Consider the following 20,585-nt stretch of genomic DNA (forward strand, 5'->3'; position numbering starts at 1 on the left):
TATCAACAGGTACTGCACCCTCTGAAGCACCTCCTAGCTTTATTAATACAAATGCTCTGAGAAAAGTCCATTCGAAAAGGGCTGAATGACATATATATATATATATATATATATATATATATATATATATATTTGATGACTTGATAGCTGTTGGTCCCTTGGCTTGCCAGCTTTTCCCTTGGTGGTGAACAAAACGCACCTGTCGTGAAAACAAAACACACTCTCCCCTTCATGATGATACTGTGGTCCCTAGGAATGGAAGACAAAGGAGATGCTGCTGCTCACGAGGATCGGAGAAGATGTCAAGAGAGAGCAGAGGGTAGAGGAGCAAAGGCGGAGAAGCCGAGAAGAGAGTGACAGAAAGGTACTGTGAGGTTCTTTCTTGGGATGCTTGAAGAGTAGCTTTGTTTTTTAGAGTAAATACTTGTGTGAATAATTATTCAAAAGTATATGTTATGCAAAACTGAATGGTAAAATCTTAAAAAAACAAAAGCCTGGGTGTGGCTATGTGGCACAGTCTGTTCGTGAACTCCTGAGACTCCAAGAGACCTGGTGACCTCAGTCTCCTGAGAGCATGTGAGTCTTGAACCCACTGCCAGCGCCACCATGCCCAGATACCCACACTTTTACATGTCTTGTCCAATGCATTTTCACAATGTGAAAATCATTGCTCCATTATTTGATATAATCTCTTTTGGATTTATCTTCACAATAAAACACTAGCTTCAGTTCTCATAAAAGCCTTACTCTTACAAAAATGTTCCTGAAGAGAACTAAAAAAAAACCACAAAACTTTGGCTTTTCCTTCATTTTTAAAAAAGTTTTACTCTTCTCTTTCTGTGTTTAATAGTATGTTGTGCCTTCTGATTTAAAATGTAAAGCAGAATAAGGACAAACAGCAACATATAGAATCTAACTAAATGTTAAGTGTACATACACAATACACACTATCCAATGTTCTTAGAAATGTTTATTTACTCCTAAAGTAAGCAATTCTTTTTCATCTTTTTAAAAAGATTTATTTTTAGTTTATGTGTGAGTGTTTACCAGCATATATGCATATACAGAGGCCAGAAGAGGGAGTCAGATCCCCTGGAACTTGAGTCACATGCAGTTGTCATCTGCCATGTGGGTGCTGGGAACTGAACCCGGTTTCTCTGCAAGAGCTCTTAACTCCCAAGTCCCCATCCTGTTTTCGCTTTTACATCTTATAGTTTGTAGGTAGTTTCTTCATTTAATAAAACACACTAAGTGATTTTTCATGATAATAAATATATATCTAAAATTCTAAATTTTGGATAAATTATTCTTGGCAAACTTAGATGTATAATTTACAAAGTTAGATTTGTATTAGAATATAAAAATTGAAATTTGTATTCTGCTTCTCACATGTGCATCTTAGTCTTGTTTGAGATTCACTCTTCACATGAATAAGTAGGCTTGTCTTATTTAGTAAAATCTGCATATCATCTTATGTTCAATGTTTCAACAACTCTGTAAACACCTATATTAAGCAAACACATACATTCACAAAAATAATTAATTACAGTAGGTTTTAATAATATGATAGTATTACATAGCAGTTTCCATTAGCATGCATCTCAAAGGTAAACTACTATTAATAGAATTAGTTATGAGGTTCTCTATGTCTATCATACATACTTTTCATCAGGTCTAAAAAATTCTATTACTAGATTTCCAAAAGTTTTATTAGGAAGGAATTTTGGTGGGTCATCAAATATTTTCTTTTATGATTTTGTTGAATTGATGTTTATGGTTCTGCAATATATAATATAAATCAAATTCAAAATGTTCAATCAATATGGAATTCATGGTCATAAAATCAGTTCGTTTGATCTCTAATTTATGTGATATGTAGTTTGATACAAATTGCCTAAAATTTGTATAGAATTTTGCAGAAGAAATGTTAGCATGCTTTGTTTTGTTTTTGATCTTGTGTAGTGTCTTTATCTAGATCTGGTATCATTGTAGCATAATCTCATTCATTTGGTTTGTAATCTTCCTCAGGGTTTCTCCTGAATCTCAGAGTTCACCATAGGTAGCAACTTTGGAATTTTTTAGGTATCAGTTGTAAAAATATTTCTGTTACATTTCATATGAGTTAATTTTCACTCTGTGGTCAAATATCTGAAAAGAAGTGACTTAAGAAAGGAAGAGGTTATTGTGCTTCCAGTTCCATTGGATACAGTCAATCATCATCTTAGAGATAAGGCAGGATCATGACAACCGGTCCCACTGCATCCACAGTTTGGAAGCTCAGGAAAAAAATCAATGTTTGTGCTTAGCGCACCTTTTTACTTGTTATTCATTTATTTTGAGATGCCAGTGTTAAGAGAAGCTTTTTCCTTGAGAGAATGCCTTCCCGCCCACCTGGTTCCAGATCCGCATCAGTCCCAAATAAACACACAGAAGGCTATATTAATTATGAAGCTGTTGGCCTTGCTTGTTTCTTCCTGGCTAGCTCTGCTTTAAGCAATTACCCCATAATTGTTAATCTAAGTATTTCTCTTACCGGAGAGGTTTCCGGGCTTCCTACCCCAATGACGTTACATCTCGACTCTCCTGTGTTTCTCCTTCCCAGAATCCTCCTGGACTCCTAGCCCCACCTATCTAGATTCCTATTGGCCAGCAGTAATTTATTAACATATACACAGGACTTCCCCAACATCTCCTCTTTTCTGTTTAAACAAAAAGAAAGGTCTTAACTTTAACATAGTCAAATTACATATAACAGAACAGTTATCAAATAAGAACATAGTTACAATATTTTAGCAAGATTTAAAGAAAATATCATCCATCCCATCCTTGTGAGTCCAAAGTTCTATATGTATCTTTTATCATAACTAAGGAAAACTATAATTATAACTATCTGTCTTCAACTCCATCAAAGACCACAGAAGGATAATATATAAACACTAGGATTGACAGAGGTATCTTACTGCCTGGACAGTCACCCAAAGTTCCTCTGTAACGTTGGGACATCCATCTTCAGCCCATAGGCCACAATGTGTCTGGAACACTTCTCAGCAAAGCAGGAAATTTCAAACTGTCCATCTGCATTGACAGTCTATCATTCATTTTTCTTTGTCCTGCAGAAAGTCTCGCGGACTCTTCCATGAAGCAGGAACCCTGTAAAACTGAGTTCAGCATTCACTTTCCTGTGGGTCCTGCATGTCCAGTTTATACAGCAACAGTCAGTCTAGGCAAGAGCAGTTTCTTGCCCAAATGGCTAATCTTGCCATATTGAAAGCAAACTCCATAACGAGTTTCTTCGATGCCCATCTTCCTCTCAGACATAATTGGTGCTGCCAGGAGCAGACATTTCTCATTGTCAAGAAAAACCCTAAACCATTTAAAATGCCATTTTCTGAAGGTCTTTGAAAGGTTTGAAGACTATCTATCTCACATATATTTCTGTATATCTAGAAAACCTAACTTACCTAACTATAAATTCTGACTATTATAAGTAACTATCTATAATCTGTATTTAATTACGCATTAAATTTTAAAAGATCAGTATAAGCACAATACTTAATCAAGAGGAGAAATATATGCATCACAAAATTGACCTTGAATTTGTATCAATAAATGAAAAACAATACCCATACCATAATTCCCTTTTTTACCATTAAAAAGACATTGGTTGTGATCATTAACCAATTATAAACAATCCCATTTAAATGAAAACAAAGGTTTATAAACAAGATGGGAATTAGGATGTCGCTCATTCCAAACTGCTTCCTGCTGGAAGTGTACTTTAGTAGCTGTTCCTTCCTTAGCAATCAAAAAACTGAAAAACATAATAGCGTACAGTATCCAGACTCTCTGTGTATTTTCCATCTTTACGTGGCTTATTTATCTATTATTACTTTATTTATTTTACTTTTATTTATTTTTCTCTTAGACAGGGTTTCTCTTTGGAAATCTGCCTGCCTCTGCCTCTGGAGTAAATCCTACCGGCGTGCACCACCACAATGCTGGCTTTTTTATTTATTTACCACTTTGACGTTTCATTTTCTCTCTCAATCTCATGCATATTTTTAAACACTCTGTAAACCTTTAGAGGTTTTGTTCATCCAAGTCTGACTTTACTGTAAATCTTCACGTTTTTCTGGCCTACTGTAAATCTTTATGTTTTTCTGGCCACGTGTCTTATCTGTAAAACCGCAGCTGTTTTAAACTGCCGTTTCAAGATGGCGGGCGTAAGCGAGATTCCAGCTTACCGCCTCAGTCCATGTTGACATCCAGCAAAAGCTGCCATTTCCAGCAGAACGTACACACCTTTAAATCGTTAGCAGAGTCTCTTAAAACAACCTTACTGGTCTTTTTTTGTTTTTTTTTTTGTTTTTTGTTTTTTTTTTATGCCGAGTCAGGAAGACTCCAGTAAGCAAGCCACGTGAATCTCGGCTTGTGGCTAGCAAAACAGAGCACACCTGAGAATAATGCTGCTACCAAAATCTGTGTTTCTCTCTGTTCTTCTGTTTCTAAAATTCCTTTAAAGCTTTTGTTGTTTTGCATAGAAATTCAATCCCACTCCTGACAACCATTATGTTAAGAGAAGCTTTTTCCTTCAGAGAATGCCTTCCCGCCTGCCTGGTTCCAGATCTGCATCAGTCCCAAATAAACACACAGGAGGCTATCTTAATTCTGAAGCTGTTGGCCTTGCTTGTTTCTTCCTGGCTAGCTCTGCTTTAAGCAATTACCCCATAATTTTTAATCTAAGTATTTCTCTTACTGGAGAGGTTTCCAGGCTTCCTACCCCAATGGCGTTACATCTCAACTCTCCTGTGTTTCTCCTTCCCAGAATCCTCCTGGACTCCTAGCCCCACCTATCTAGATTCCTATTGGCCAGCAGTAATTTATTAACATATACACAGGACTTCCCCAACATGCCAGCCCCTGGGATAGTGCTGCCCACATTTAGGGTGTGCCTTCTCTTTTCAGTTAATCCTCTCAATAAAGAACCTCACAGACCCACCATGTGGCTTACACCCATGGTGATTCTAAATCCCAACAAGTTTGCAGTGAAGATCAACCATACATGTCCATCCATGCTTTCCTCCTTTTAGAGCTGTAACTACATTAAATGAAGTCTTCATGTTTGAAAGTCTGAATCTTTTCCCTTTCTGTGCTTCCTTTAAGATAATTTCTATCTCTAAATTCATATAGAATGCAGCTAGATTGGGTGCATTGATATTCTCAGCTTGAAATCTAACTTCTTTGTCTTTCCTAGGTTAACTATAATTGAATGATGTAATTTTATAGGTCATATGGCTCTGTTTCTTTACAGGCCTAGTATTCTTACATTTGTTGCCACATATTGACTTCATGTATTCAATCATTGTAACATTGGAAACAAGTTGATTAATCAGATCCTTTTATGATTTATTAGCTGAGACTAGTGTTATCTGAACTGGTGTTTCCCTGAACTGGTTACTGAAGCAAGGGCCATTTTAATGTGTTAGCCAGTATGACTCATGAAGCCTTTACACTGGAGCTTGTGAAAATACATATAATGTTCATCTTTAGAGAAATGCAAAGCTCTCTTCTCTCTTACCCCTCAGGATGTTTCTTTATGCTATATTGCATACTTCTTTATGTGTAACAATCCTTTTTCTTACAGAATGATATAAAGTGCCTAGGGCTCTCTCTGCACATTTATCTCTCTTCTGCCATGTCTGTGGTCAGTAGTATCACAGAGTTTCACAAACAAAGGTTACATTTCAAAAAACATAGGAGTAATTTGAATACTTTGTGAGACTTACTAAGTGTTTGATTGGAAATAGAATGGACACCTGCTGCTCTCTAAATACTATACGATTACAAGCCACAAGACAGTAAGTGTTTAATTCTGCTGTAATACATGGTTTAAATATTTGTTAGGAATTTCTAAATGACAAATTAATACTAATCAGTATATTTTCTTTAACATTTTAGAAACAAGCAATGCTAGAGAAAAAAATGGCTTATCATTTACAAAAAATGCAGGATACTGGAATTAAAGATGAGACAGGAAGAAATGCATTTGAATATAAAGGACAAAACGGAGTTCCTTATGAATGTGAGAATTATACCACTAAGTAGGACATATTGATCTCTGTAACATGTAATATCTTAAATACTTGTATTTGCTATCCATTTTATATGAGGTCCTAAGCTAACCACTTCCACATTACTGTTCAAGTTGAAAAGATCACACATGCAAATGTGGATGTGAGTGTGCACAACTAAACTGAAATAATCTTATCAACTCATTTAAGAGACAAATTTGATTGCTCTACAGTTTTTATTTATTTTTAATTTAAATTAGGAACAAGCTTCACATGTCAATCCCACTCCCTCTCCCTCTCCTCCTTCCCCGTCCCCCACCAATCCCCCACGCCACTCCTCAGGGAGAGCCTCACACTCCCTGGGGGAATCTCCAGAGTTTATCATTTCATCCAGGGCAGGGCCTAGGCCCTCCCCATGTGTCCAAGCTGAGAGAGCATCCCTCCATGTGGAATGGGCTCCCAAAGTCCATTTGTATGCCAGAGATAAATACTGATCTACTAGCCAAGGCCCCATAGATTACTGAGGCCTCCTCACTGATACCCACATTCAGGGGATCTGGGTCAGTCCCATGCTGGCCTCTCAGCCATCTGTCTGGGGTCCATGAGCTCTCCCTTGTTCAACTTTACCAAAAGAAAAAAGGAGCAGAAATCCACACACAATTCCACCACCACCACCAATTCCAAAACAAACAAGAATGAGCAATTAATTGTCATTAATTTCCCTCAATATTAAGGGTCTTAACTTGCCCATAAAAAGACACAGACTAACAGAATGGATTTGAAGACAGAATCTATCCTTCTGCTGCATGCAAGAAACACATCTCAGCTTCAAAGACAGTTGTTACCTCAGATTTAAGGGTTGGGAAAAATTTTTCCAGTCAAATGGACCCAAGAAACAAACAGGGGTAGCAATCCTATTGCCCTACACTTTATACACCAATTTTCCTATACTTAAGATGATGCATATTTTATTATTAACACATTAAAACTAATATATAAAATAATTGTTTATATACGTAGACCTTGTGTTTTTGTGTGATGTCAACTAGTAAGAATAGAAAAACCGGGAAATTGTGGAAATAAACCTGGAGGAAAGGTTGTAGACAAAATAAGGGGAACATAAAATGAAAAAGAATGGAAGGTTTAAAAGTAACAGAGCATGACTTGACTGTGCCTAATATCAGCTGCATTTTATGTGTAACAACAAGAAATTACAGTGAAACAATATATATTAGTAATTGGTTAACATAGTAGAATTCTTTCAAAAGTTCAAAGAATGTGTACTGTTAGAAAGAACATGGTCATTAATCTTTCTTATCAGTCCCACTTTTAGTTTTTGTTCCTCCCTATATCACTATTACTTTAGTAACTGTTCTTAATTAGATTCTGTTTTTACCTTCCCCAACCCATGTTTTGTATCTGTTTAATTCTGATAATTTCTTCTGTTGACCCAAAACTGTATCCCACTAAATTCAGTTTAAATGGTGTATTCAAGAAAGCATCAGTACATGGAGTCCAGTCCTAAATTAAACTTGTAGATTTTGTTTTGCACTATATGCTTGAGGATGAGAGCTGTCCTCTACTGGTGCCATGTACAGGTTCCAAAGTTACACTACTACTGTCCAACTCCTCCTCTAACTTCTCCTCTATAATCTTCAGGACCTGTGAATGGGTTTTGCAAGTTACTTAACATTTCACAGACATTTTCACCACCTAAAACTGAGCATATTAAACAACTTATATGAAGACGTGCACAATTCTACCACATAGGAAGACTTTATAGTTTTGTCAAAAAAGGAGTACTGACCATTATTAAACATTCTATTTCCCCTTTTTTTGTATCTCTGTGTCCATTTTCTCAACCAACTATCACCACTCACTGTTTATTTCTAATCCTGGACACTCAATTTGCATTCAATCAAGTATTTCTTGATAACCTTCAAGTGCACGCTCCCTCTTCTATACATCACTGGAATCTTGCAATACTCTATCTAGTTACAGATTTCCAATGTTTTAAATCACTATTATACTAAACTTATATTTTTTGCATATCATACAATTTTGAGAAAGATAAATCTAATAAATGAGTTTGCTAGATGGATTAACTCAGTGTATTTACTTCTTAAAACGTTGGTGCAACCTGTGCTTCAGATTACAAATCACTCTTAACAGATTCGCACATTCCAATATCTTTCTCAAGTGAGGGAAATAATGTGAATTGTCAATTTTTTCAAATTGTTTCAAAATATTTTTAAATTTTTAATTTTTGTGTGTTTTATCCTATATGCATATATGTGAACCATATGCATACCTGGTATCTCTGGTACTGGAACTGGTTGTTTGTGAACCATCATTTGGATCCTCAGAATTAAACCCAGGTCTTCTACAAGAGCAACAATTACCCTTAATGTCTGAATCATCTGTTCAGCTCCCTGCAGTAACAATCTTAAATATTGCTACATCACACTTCCTTAGAAAGCAGTATATTAATATTTTCATAATATTGAAGTGACAAGCTGTAAAGATATCAATTTCACAACTATAGTAATATCTTCTTCTACCAAGTAGAGAAACATATATACACACCTTATATGTTTAATTTCATTTTTCTCTAAGTAAAATTCAAGAATCTCATAGTCATAGACTGGTGAATCTTCATCAATGTCATTATTCTGATATGCATTTTTGCAAAAGTAAGCTTCATGCTTATGGTGCAGGTTTCCTTCTTTCGAAGATAAAAAAGCCTCTCTTAAGTATGTCTTCTAGGTAAAAGGCATAATACTTCAGAAATAATTATCTCCTCCCATTTGATATGTCTTCATATTCTCCTCTCTGTCCTCCAAAAACCACATATAGATTAACAAGGACTTGTTTTATATTAAGCATGAAAGAATATTCGATCTTGGTTAATTCTGTTATCACTACTAATAATATGTCTTATTACATTTTTAAGCTTCCATAAAGAAGAAAAAGAAGCAGTTTGATGACATAAAAATAGTTTATCCTGATGGTGAAGAGAAAACATGCAAAGGAACATCAGGTAATTGGATATTTTAAGAAATATCAAATATTACAGTAGCAATTTTGGAGACTACTGAGTTGAGGTGACCTTCACTTGGAAGCAGATAAAGCTTCCGTTTATTCGGATGAATGACTTTTTTAGGCTGCCTGCCATGTACTGATATCAGATTTAATCTCTAGATAGCCGGGTTAGTGCCTTCAATTGGTCATTGAACTTTCACTTAATAAGAGTTGAATGCAGGATTTACTAATACTAATTATAGATACAGATTCACTGAGTGTAAAACACTTTATATTCTCAGAATGTTTTTAGAAAACTCTGAAATAATTCAGAAGCTAAATATATTGATTGAATCTAAGCTAAAGTGAGCATTTGTTGAAGTATCACTTTCTATAATTGCTATGCTGCATCACTTTGTTTTCCATGTAAGTTTACTCAATTATACCATGAACCTCCCAACAAGAAGTAAATCTTATTATATACATGAAAATGAAAAAAATTAAATCTGAACAATATACTTCTTTCACTAAAAACTCTCGTTTCTTTTTAATAGGTAAGCTTAGAATAACCTTGGGACTTACTGATTAAAACCTAAAGAAAACAGAAAACAAAACAAAGTCCAAGTTTTTTCTTCCCTGTGTGTAATCAGCATGTTTTTTTTTTAGAAAAATTTTCAACAATCTCGTCTGCCACAAGGTCCTCTGAATGTAAACTTGTTCATCTCTCTGATACCTTGAAAGAGAATGACCTCCATAGGCTCATGTACTTCAATGCTTGGTCCTTAGTTGGTAGAACTGCTTACAAATTATTAATAGATGTGGCCTTGTTCGAGAAAGTGTGCCATTGGGAGTGGGATAGCTTTTAGGTTGCAAAAGCTCACCTCATTCCCAGTTAGCATTTCTCAATCTCCTACTAGAGTTTGGGTAAGATACCATGGGCCTTAAAAAATTCTTACTCTCCCTCTATCAACAGCTGACACAGATAACTCCAGCTACTACAACTTTGATGATATTGAGCATGTTCTTATAACCCAGGTTGGCCTCAAACTTCTAGCATTCCTTCTGCCTCAGCTTCTGTTCTGATGGTATTATAAGCATAAAGTCACCAGAACACTGCCCATCTTCAAGCTGGTTTCCAACATGACTATTTTTGTTATTATGCTTTCAGTTTTATCAGGAGTATTCTAGGTTTATAATATTATTGTTCTTTAGAATAAACAATTAGTCAACACTGTACTTCCTTCATTGGAATATAGCATTCTTACTACTATATACTAATTATTCTCCTTCAGAATTTCCTCATGTACCATGCCTATATACATCCAATATCCAATTAGACACTGCATACATTTTTCTTTTAATTATGAAATGCATTTTGCAGACTTACTAAGGGAAAATGTGTTGTTTACCATGATTGTTCCCACTGCATTTTGCTTTAATACTTTCATGCAAGGTTATCTTTCTGGTGTTATTTCATTCATCTTAGTCTTCTTTGGTCTCTCTTTTATAAAGCATTTCCAGCAACAAATTAACTCAGGTTTGTGCCGCTGCTGTTGTTTTTAATCTCATACTCTTTTTATCTTTACTCCTGAAATTCATTACTCTCATTTAGAATAGACTTTAGGTTGACAGTTGATTGTACACTTTTAAAAACCTGTCCATGACTAGGGAAATTACTCAGTCTTTGAAGATCTTGTCACCCAGGTACAAGGCCCTGAGTTCTCATCCCCAGCATACATCTTAAAGTCCTAAGTCCCTAACCCTGTCCTAGGATGGGTTTGGGCAGCAATAAATGGATGACTGGACCTCATTGGCTAGCTGAATAGATGAGCTCCAGGTTCAGTAAGAAACCTTGGCTCCAAATACTAAAGTGGAGCCTGATCAAAGTAGACAATCATCACTGACTACAGGCCTCCACATACATATACACACAATACCATACACTTTGTAAACATATGTACAGCAGCATTGACATATTTAAACTGAAAACAAATCATACAGAAGCTTGCACATCAATATTCATTTCAATATACTGTTCACAATAAATTATGAAATCAAGATAGATGCCCTTCAATAAAATACTAAAGAAAAGATGGTATATATGCACAACAAAAATATATTTTGTCAAAAGAGAACAAAATTGTGTCATTTGCAGAAATATATGTGCAAGTGTAGAATATCATATTAAGCAAATTAAATCAAACTCAGTGAGAAATACTGAATGTTTTTGCTCATTTGCAAATCCTAGATTTTATGTGGATACATAAAAGTATATATTTATGTAAGACATGAATGTACAAATGAAACTGTAAGATTAAGGACGACTAATGGAAAGGTTAAGGGAAAAGAGGGGGGAAGTCTATTATATACCTGTATAGAAATGTCTTTATGAAGCCTAATATTATATAAAATGTATGTGACAATTCACAACAATAGGAGTTGAGAAATGTTTGCACTTCAGTGTTATGAAAGTTTGTGTAAATTTAATTTCCCTTGAAAATTGACTTCAATGGTGTGAAGTCACTTAAACCCAAGAAGTAATTTGTGTTTGAAATCTTTTTTTGTAGAAAATGTTTTTATACTCGTTTGTATTTATTAAACAATAATCTACCCATATTTTTACTTATTCATAAATAAGATTGATATGTGAGTTTTCAATAATTTTGTCTCTTATTTAAGCGTTCATATCATACATTTTGCGTTGTACACCTTTCTTAATCTTTTGGTAATTATCTATAGACTCAGCTGTGTTAATACAATCCTTTCCCTTCCCTAGTCAGTCAGTCTTGTTTTTCTTTTTTAACTGAATTTAGAGTCGCCTGTTGATATGATTACTTTTTAAATTTTCGCTATGTTTTTAAATGAATCACTTTCTCTGCTTATTAATATTGAAACACATGTGTGAAAGAAGATAAATTATGATACATTGATAATTGATATTACAGTAGGGTGGTCACTTTGATAAAGTTTTTGAAGTTACCTAAAATTATATTTACCAAATGACCCAGACAGTTCTTATGGTAAAGATTTATTCACTTTAATTAAAGTAGATGCAGAGACAGATCAATAGTTTTATAGACACACACATATGTATATATATATGCATATATAGATCTATTGATGTTATATATGTATATCTATGTATAGTTTGTGCATGAAAATTCACAGAAGTTCATTTAAGAAGTGGCTGGAATTGAAAACAACTGAGATGTCCATGAACTGATGGTAGACTACAAAGTGAGGTGTATCCAAACAACATTATATTGCATAAAAATATTTTACTTCTCCCACAATAAAAACAAAGGAGAAGTGTACACGTTGTATAATTGCATTAATGTAAATTTTCAGAAAACACAAACTAATCTTAAGCATTACAGATCAGTACTTTCTTGGGAATAGAAAGACAGATCGATTACAACCATTAAGCCTAGCACTTACATGAGTAATTCCAATATATTGTTGATTGAATGATGTTTTCAGTTGTATCTCTTAGGGAAGTATTGTTTCCCATGAATATTTCAAATGTTAATAATTAGCTTAAGGAAATACAATTGGTTATACTTAAGAACATGTTTAAAAACAAATCATATCTTTCTCATTTACCTCTAGGACAAGTATCAACTGCTGTTAATCAGTCTCAGAGTAATTCAAAGAATGTTACAAAAATATCAGTATCTTCAGTTGCTTATCAGCCAGACATACAGAACAGTAGTTCGGAGCAAAAGGTAAAAATGTTTCAAATTATGTGGTTAGTATTGTTTCATCTGCTTAAGTTTATTATTATTATTATTAATTTAATTTTATATTCCAACCTAAGTTCTCCTTCCCATGCCCCCATTCTCCCACCATACACACCCTCCGTCCATTCCTCCCAACAGTTAAGAGCTCCTATGGGGAGTTGTCAAAGTCTGGCACATTAAGTTGGGGCAGGACCAAGTTCCTCCCCCCATGCTAAGATGGAGTATGGCATCCCTCATAGGGAATGGACTTCAACAAGCTAGTTCATGCACCAGGCATAGATTCTGGTCATATTACCAGGGGCCCCTCAGATAGCCCAAACTTTGCCACTGTCTCCCATATTCAGAGGGCTTAGTTTGGTCCCATGGAGGCTCAATGGCTGTCGATCCAGAGTTTATGAGTTTCCATGAGCTTGGGTCAGCTCTGTTGATTTCTCCAACATGATCTTGACCTCCCTTGCTCATGTATTCCCTCCTCCCTCTCTTCGACTGGATTCCCAGAGCTCAGCCTGGTGCTTGGTTGTGGATCACTATATCTGGTTCCACCAATTTTTGGATGAAGGCTCTATGACAATACTTGGGGTATTCACCAATCTGATTACAGAGAAAGACCAGTTCAGGCCCCCTCTCCACTCTTGCTACGAGTCTTAGCTGGCATTATCTTTGTGGATTCTTGGGAATTACCTCAGTACCAGGTTTCTCTGTAATCCTATAGTGCCTCTCTCTATCAAGGTATCTGTTTCCTTGCTCGCCCTCTACCCACTCCTACTTCAGCCATTCTATTTCCTCATGTTCTCATCACCTTGCCACCAGTTTGTCCAGGAGATCTTAACTAATTTTCTTTCCTCTAAGGGTTTTCCTTGTTACCTAGCTTCTCTGGAGCTGCGGATTATAGTCTGGTTATTCTTTACTTTACATTTAATATTGACTTACTAGTGAGTACATACCATATTTGTCTTTTTGAGGCTGGGTTACCTCACTCAGGATGTTTTTTTTTCTAGTTCCATCTATTTGCCTGAAAATGTCATGATGTCATTGTTTTTATTTTCCGGCTGAGTAATACTCCATAATACTCCATTGTGTAAATGTACCACAGTTTTTTAGTTCATTCTTCAGCTGAGGGTCATTTATGTTGTTTCTAGGTTCTGGTTATTATGAAAAATGCTGCTATGAATATTATTGAACAATGTCTTTGTGGTATGATTGAATATCCTTTGTGTATATGTTCAAGAGTAGTATCTCTGGGGCTTGAGGTAGATTGATTCCCAGTTTTCTGAGAAACAATCATACTGATTTCCAAAATGGCTGGACAAGTTTCCACTCCCACCAGTAGGTGAAAAAGTGTTCCCCTGACGCCACATCCTCTCCAACATAAACTATCCTCAGTATTTGGGATCTTAACCATTCTAACAGGTATAAGATGGTATCTCAGAGTCACTTTGATTTGCATTTCCCTGATCATTAAGGATGTTGAGCAATTCTTTAAATGTCTTTCAGCTATTTGAGTTTCTTCTGTTAAGAATTCTCTGTTTAGATCTGTACCACATTTTTTTTTTTTATTAATATTTTTTTATTTTCCATTTTAAATTTAGATAAGAAACAAGGTTGCTTCACAAGTCAGTACGAGGTCCCTCTCCCTTTCCCTCCCCTCCTCCCGTGCCCTCCCCCCATCCCCCCCCCCCCGTTATCCCCTCATTCCCCCAGGGAGGGTGAGGCCCTCCATGGGGGTGTCCATAGTCTGTCATTTCATATAGGGCAGGGCCTAGACCCTTCCCCAAGAGTTCAGGGTGAGAGTGCACCTCACATTGTTCTATGGGAGTCCAGAGACCGTGTGTATACTTGGGATGGGTACTGATCTGCTGTCCAAGGCTCAATAGATTACCTAGGCCTCCTCACTGACACCCAGATTCAGGGGGTCTTGATCAGTCCCATGCTGGATTCCCAGGCTGATGCCTGGGATTCAAGAGTTAACCTTTTTTAAAATTGTATTATTCTGTGTTTTAATGCCTAGATTCTAGAGTTCTTTATAAATTTTGGAGATCAGCTGTTTGTCAGATGTGGGGTTGGCGAAGATCTTTTCCCATTCTGTCGGCTGTTGATTTGTCTTGTTGACTGTGTCTTTTGCTTTACATAAACTTTTCAGTTTCAGGAGGTCCCATTTACTGATTGTTGCTCTCAGTGTCTATGCAATTGGTGTTATATTTAGGAAGTAGTCTCCTGTGCAATGCATTCAAGGATACTCCTCACTTTCTCTTCTTTCAGGTTCGGTATAACTGGACTTATGTTGATGTACTTGATCCATTTGATCTTGAGTTTTGTGCATGGAAATGTATATAGATCTATCTGCAGTCTTCTGCATGTTGACATCAAGTTGTGCCAGTTCCATTTGTTAAAGAGGTGTCCTGTCCTTTTTCCCTTGTACTTTTTTGGCTTCTTTGCCAAAAATCAGGTGTTCATAGGTGTGTGGATAATGTCAATGTCTTGGATTTGATTCCATTTGTCCACATGTCTGTTTTTATGCCAATACCAAGCTATTATTACTATAGCTCTATAGTAGACTTTGAAGTCAGGGATGGTGATACCTCTGGAAGTTCCTGTGTTGTAAAGGATTGTCTTAGATATTCTGTTTTTTGTTTGTCTGCTTGTTTGTTTTTCCATATGAAGTTGAGTATTCTTCTTTCAATGTCTGGGAAGGATTTTATTTACATATGTTCTGTCTTCTGCTAACCTTGTATTATTAGGGCAAATGAATTCTTCCAAGAAAATGTGATCCCACTCTGGGGCAATGAAGAGTCAATTTAGTGTTATTATTCATTTACTATGAAATTTAACAAAACAAATCCAAAGCCCAGGAACAATAGTCATGGTAGAATTGCTATTTATTGGTACTGTAAGAAATCTATGCTCATGTTGCTGACCAAACACTAGGGTAATAAAAAATATGGGAAAATAAGAAAATTGAGCCAATTTTCTTATTAAATTGAATGCAAATTGAGTCCATTGAATGCAAAAGTGAGTGAGGTAACACCCATCTCAAGGACACATTGTCTAGTCAGGCATAGACATAGAAAATGTTACACTAATCTGGAATGACTAATTTTTACTCTGACTCTGTTTCTAAGGAATATTTTAAATACACATTATAGTGATGCATGGAATTTGAATGGATAGAATTTTATTTCTCTGTATCCAGTTGAATGACTAAGTTTTAAAAACTATCCATTGAATGTCTCCCTGTGTCTTTAATAGAGTACAGATCTACATTGCTATAAATTGAGCTTAATATTGAACTAAATTTAGGATGGCAAAAAGTGCCCTGGGAAGTTAGTCATATTCACTGTACCTGGTACACATTTTTTGACAAACTTAAGGAATGAAGGGTATAAAAGCATCTGGATTCATTTGATTTTCTGATAGAAAGCAAAATCTCTTACTGAAATATTATTACTTATATTTTTCTCCTTATATTTTACCATGTAGAGAAATGAAGTAATGAGAAAAATAAGTGATGAAAGAGGTAAGATTATATACAGTACTAACAATTCACTTAAGTACATAATTGTACTCTGTTAATCTGGTTTCGAAAGCTGTTTTACCTATTTTTAAAAGGAATGCTTAATTTCACATTTTATTATTGAAGTGCCATTCCTCCAGTCACTTCTTTTTATCTCACTATACATCTCTCTGTTGAAAGCAGAATCTTCTTAAAACAGCTTTTTATCACTTATTTGCCTTTTTCCTCAAATCAATTTAAAGTCCAGCTTTGTTTAGTCCTTTGCACAACAGTAGATTGTCACTGAAGACTGAATACAATTAAAACCATCCATTTTGTCAGTGAACCCTGTTAGCTTGTGAGACTAAGCTGTTGCAGTCATCAAAAATTAAAGGATTTCATATTTTTCTTTGGAAGGAATTTGGAAGAAGTGATGTTTTAGGCAGTAAACATCCACAAAGATGTTATCCTTGGAGAAGTTTGCTTAGCTTAGATTGCAAACTGTAATTATTCTAGGCAGTGTTGCAATTTAGTGGGGAGAATGCCAGAGCAAGACTGCAAGTTGTGCTTTACCTTTGATTCTACAGTGTGTTCCTATTTAGAACTACCTCTTATCTCTCCAGTTCCTGTAAACACATCAGCTCGGAATTCAATTATTTCAACTCAAAATTCACCCACAAAGAATACTAGACTTTCCCATGCATCCTTGGGTCCTCAAAAAGACGAGGTATGTAACATTTAATTTGCTCTAAGTTCAATCATAATAAATCAGACATGCTAAGGTCATTTTAATATATGAAAATGCCCTTCTTTAACCTTACTACTAGTATATCTCCATTCCATGAAATTTATCATAAAATAGTAAAGGTGTTAATAAATAACTCAGGGTCAAGGTGCCTAAATATAATCCACAAGGTGTAATATTTACTGCACACATGGAACTCTCAGAGGCCTCAGTTAAGCTTCTAGTGACACTGATTTAGCATTTTTCATCAGTAGTCAGGTATCTGTTCATGATAAGTTATCAATGGGAATCCAAGGGTATAACCATTACATATGAAACAAATATTATCTATAAATTGTCAACTTGTTATTTTAGGAATAAAACCAATATCCTCAGCTCCACTATTAGCATGACATTAATTGATTCAATACACTAAGTAGTTTACATGATTTACAACTATTTTTAATAGTAAATATTTAATAGATTGACTCCAAATGAATTCTTCACGATAAAGTTGAAAATGACATCATTTTATATGACTTTTAATGCATAACAATTGCCAACAAGTAATGCAGAATAAAAGATGCAGAATTATCTAGAATGTATTATGCTTACCATGATGGTATGTCTCTGTGATACATTTTATTATAAATTCATATTTATTGACTATATTTTTGCATAGTTAGTTCACTAATCGCTATTTCACTAGTTCTGTTAAATTTGTTATCAGGAAAAATTTAAACTCATGAAATCGTCACATTTTTTACCAAATTTTAAGGCCTTAAATATTTAAGAAATCAGTTAAAACAGTGTCTTAAAACACATTGTAGCCCACATCTTTGTTTTGTATACGTTTTCAAAGCATTACAAGGAAGAAGAGGCCAAAAAGCATGTGTTAAGTTTGTTCATGGGATTGTAAGTAAAAACTGGCATGATAGTACTCTGTGTAGGTTGCAATACTCCAGACTGCAAAATGAGAATATCAGTGTTTCATCCAGATAACTTTTACATTAAAATACAAGGAAACGATTTGCCTTGCTACACAAAAATAGAATGTGTAAACTGTATTATTGACCTCTGTGAGTATTGCATGTTCTACTGACTTTACTTATTACTCCCAAATGGGTAGCAGATATTCATAGATGTCAAATTTATGGCAAGAAGTTTAATTGTTCTTTAACACACTGTGCAAAGCCTAAATTTTCAGACATTTTTCTTATTGCTTGCTTTCACATTTCAAATATTGAAAAATGCAGATACTTATTGTCAGGATTTTTTTGCAAGTAAGTTAAGTGTCAAAAAAAGTATAGAAATTCACATCACTCATGGAGTATACATGCCCTCTCTTTTTCAGTTCCACTAAATTGCTTCTCTTCTTCTAATTAAGTTGACTTCTTTGTCTTCTTCATGTAGTTAATTTAGGGTTATCAGAGAATACGTACCATAACAGGGATGCAGAACCTTCCTGTTAAGCTTCTAAGTCTTCAGTTTTCACTCTTAATGCCAATTCCAACTGTATTTAATTTAATTGAATTGTATTATGATATTGTATTTGACATGAATACAACTATATGTTGAGTATCAAAGTTGGATAATCAGATGAGTGATTTATAGTATTATGGATATTTCTAAGAAATATATTAATTTTAACTGTATAAATATTAAGTATAACATAAGCACAAACATGATTATTTCTTACAAAGGGAGATTTTGAGAAACAACAATATTATCTTTTAAATGTAACATATAAATATAAGTTGGTGATAAAAATCTGGAGAAATCTTTCTCATTGTTTATGTAGAAGGAGTTGCAAGGTGATTGGAATGGAAGACCAAGCAAGAAATCAAGCTATGTTGGTGAACCAGGTAAATGTAAGCAGGAAATAATGCAGTTATTAAAATATTCGTTCACCTGCCATTTATTATGACATTCCAAATTCTCTGCCAATTAATGTATTAATACAGTGATCTCTGCTGAGTCTCGTGCAAAGAACTGAACACAGAAGATAAAGGTAGTCAGGACTGTTACTCAGAGCTTTTACTCTGTAACAGAAGAAGTAGTCTTGACAAGCACACAAACCAAGTTTATAAATACAATAAAGTGTGGATGTATAAAAGTCACACCCTGTATGAAGAGTTAGGACTATGTTATTTGAGTCATGAGAAAAAAAGTTTTCTGATTCTTACTATTTTTTATTTTTGAGATTATACTATAATTACATCATTTCCTTCTCAAACCTGCCATATACTTCTCCTTCCTCTCATTAAAATATTCATATATGTTCCTAAATACTTAAGTACAACATGCTCATTCTGTACAACGTTGCTTGTATGTATGTCTTTAGGGTTGAGCAATTGATATACTCATCACTGAGGAAGACTTTTTGTCCTGCTGTAAACACTTATTAGTTACCCATAGTTCTTTGTGTAGGATTCAGGCCACCTGGAGTCCCTCCTCCCTCATTAGAAGGTCCATTATTTTATCCTTGTTCAGCTTATGTCCAGGCAGTCATGTTGCTAAGAATTTAGAGTTGTAGTTTCTGATATTTCCAGGAGACACGGTAGGAAAGTAAATTCTCTGTTCCAGTAGCTCCTACAATCTTTTTCTTCTATTTCTCAGTGTTCCCTGAGCCTTGAAAAGTTGTATATGCTTTAATCTCATGCTGTTTTTAATGAGGTATTTCTAATGAACACAATCAAAATTGAAATAATTTCCTAACATTTTGTACTTATATTTTTATGTCCTTTTTACTTGTCTAGTAGTTTGTATTTTCCTGTCTTCCAGATTTTAAGGTATAGTTTACAAGTAAAATTTTATGAATGCATGAGAATCTACTTAATAATTTGAGATGCATCAAATTATTGACATACATACATTCATACATTCATGCATACATATATAAATACATAAATACACAAATGATATATAGTAAGCCAGTATACATATCCTTCACCTCAGTTACACCTGTTCATATATGTTTGCATGTATGCATGGTTAGAACATTGAAGATATCCTGTCCTGACAATTTTTAAGTACACAACAAAATACTCTTAACAGCAATCACACTATGTATTTGATCTGTATATGTTTATTAATTTTACAAAAGACAGAACTGTGAGCAATATCACTTCATCTCCATTGTATTCTGTTATGAGTTTGACAGTCCATATGTCACATGTAAGGGGGAATATGTTTAAGAGGCATTTGAGCACTTTTGACTTATTTCATGTAACAATCATCTCCAGAATTGTGTGTGCTCCTTTTTCTTTTCTTTTCCTTCCAAAAATGCTTTCAAACTTTTTATCCTCCTGCTCTCACCTGAATACCCATATTTCAAAATTTACAGCTAAGTGTCCATAACAACATATTTTGTATTAATAAATCCACAAAACTGAGTTGTGCCCTGTTTAAGTCAGTGCTGGTTGCATATATACTCAGCATGTGTTCTTTTAAACTGTTATTCTATAAACAACGCAGAATAACACTTATTTATACAATACACTGTGTACTGTTTATTTTGTAATAAATGTAACAAAATG

At 34.8% G+C, this 20,585-nt stretch overlaps 1 protein-coding gene across 1 annotated transcript in view; it reads left to right on the plus strand.

The window, feature by feature from the left end:
- The window catches only part of Fsip2 (fibrous sheath interacting protein 2), an 85,438-nt gene that overhangs the window by 7,231 nt on the left and 57,622 nt on the right, over positions 1 to 20,585 (plus strand). Inside the window, exons 7-13 of the mRNA XM_021233990.2 lie at positions 254 to 364; positions 5,959 to 6,082; positions 9,025 to 9,111; positions 12,702 to 12,817; positions 16,310 to 16,346; positions 16,946 to 17,049; positions 18,848 to 18,911. Coding sequence (XP_021089649.1) covers positions 254 to 364; positions 5,959 to 6,082; positions 9,025 to 9,111; positions 12,702 to 12,817; positions 16,310 to 16,346; positions 16,946 to 17,049; positions 18,848 to 18,911 — 643 coding nt within the window. The remainder of the gene's footprint in view (positions 1 to 253; positions 365 to 5,958; positions 6,083 to 9,024; positions 9,112 to 12,701; positions 12,818 to 16,309; positions 16,347 to 16,945; positions 17,050 to 18,847; positions 18,912 to 20,585) is intronic.

Source organism: Mesocricetus auratus, unplaced genomic scaffold, assembly GCF_017639785.1.
Source record: "Mesocricetus auratus isolate SY011 unplaced genomic scaffold, BCM_Maur_2.0 Super-Scaffold_100004, whole genome shotgun sequence".
Taxonomy (NCBI): domain Eukaryota; kingdom Metazoa; phylum Chordata; class Mammalia; order Rodentia; family Cricetidae; genus Mesocricetus; species Mesocricetus auratus.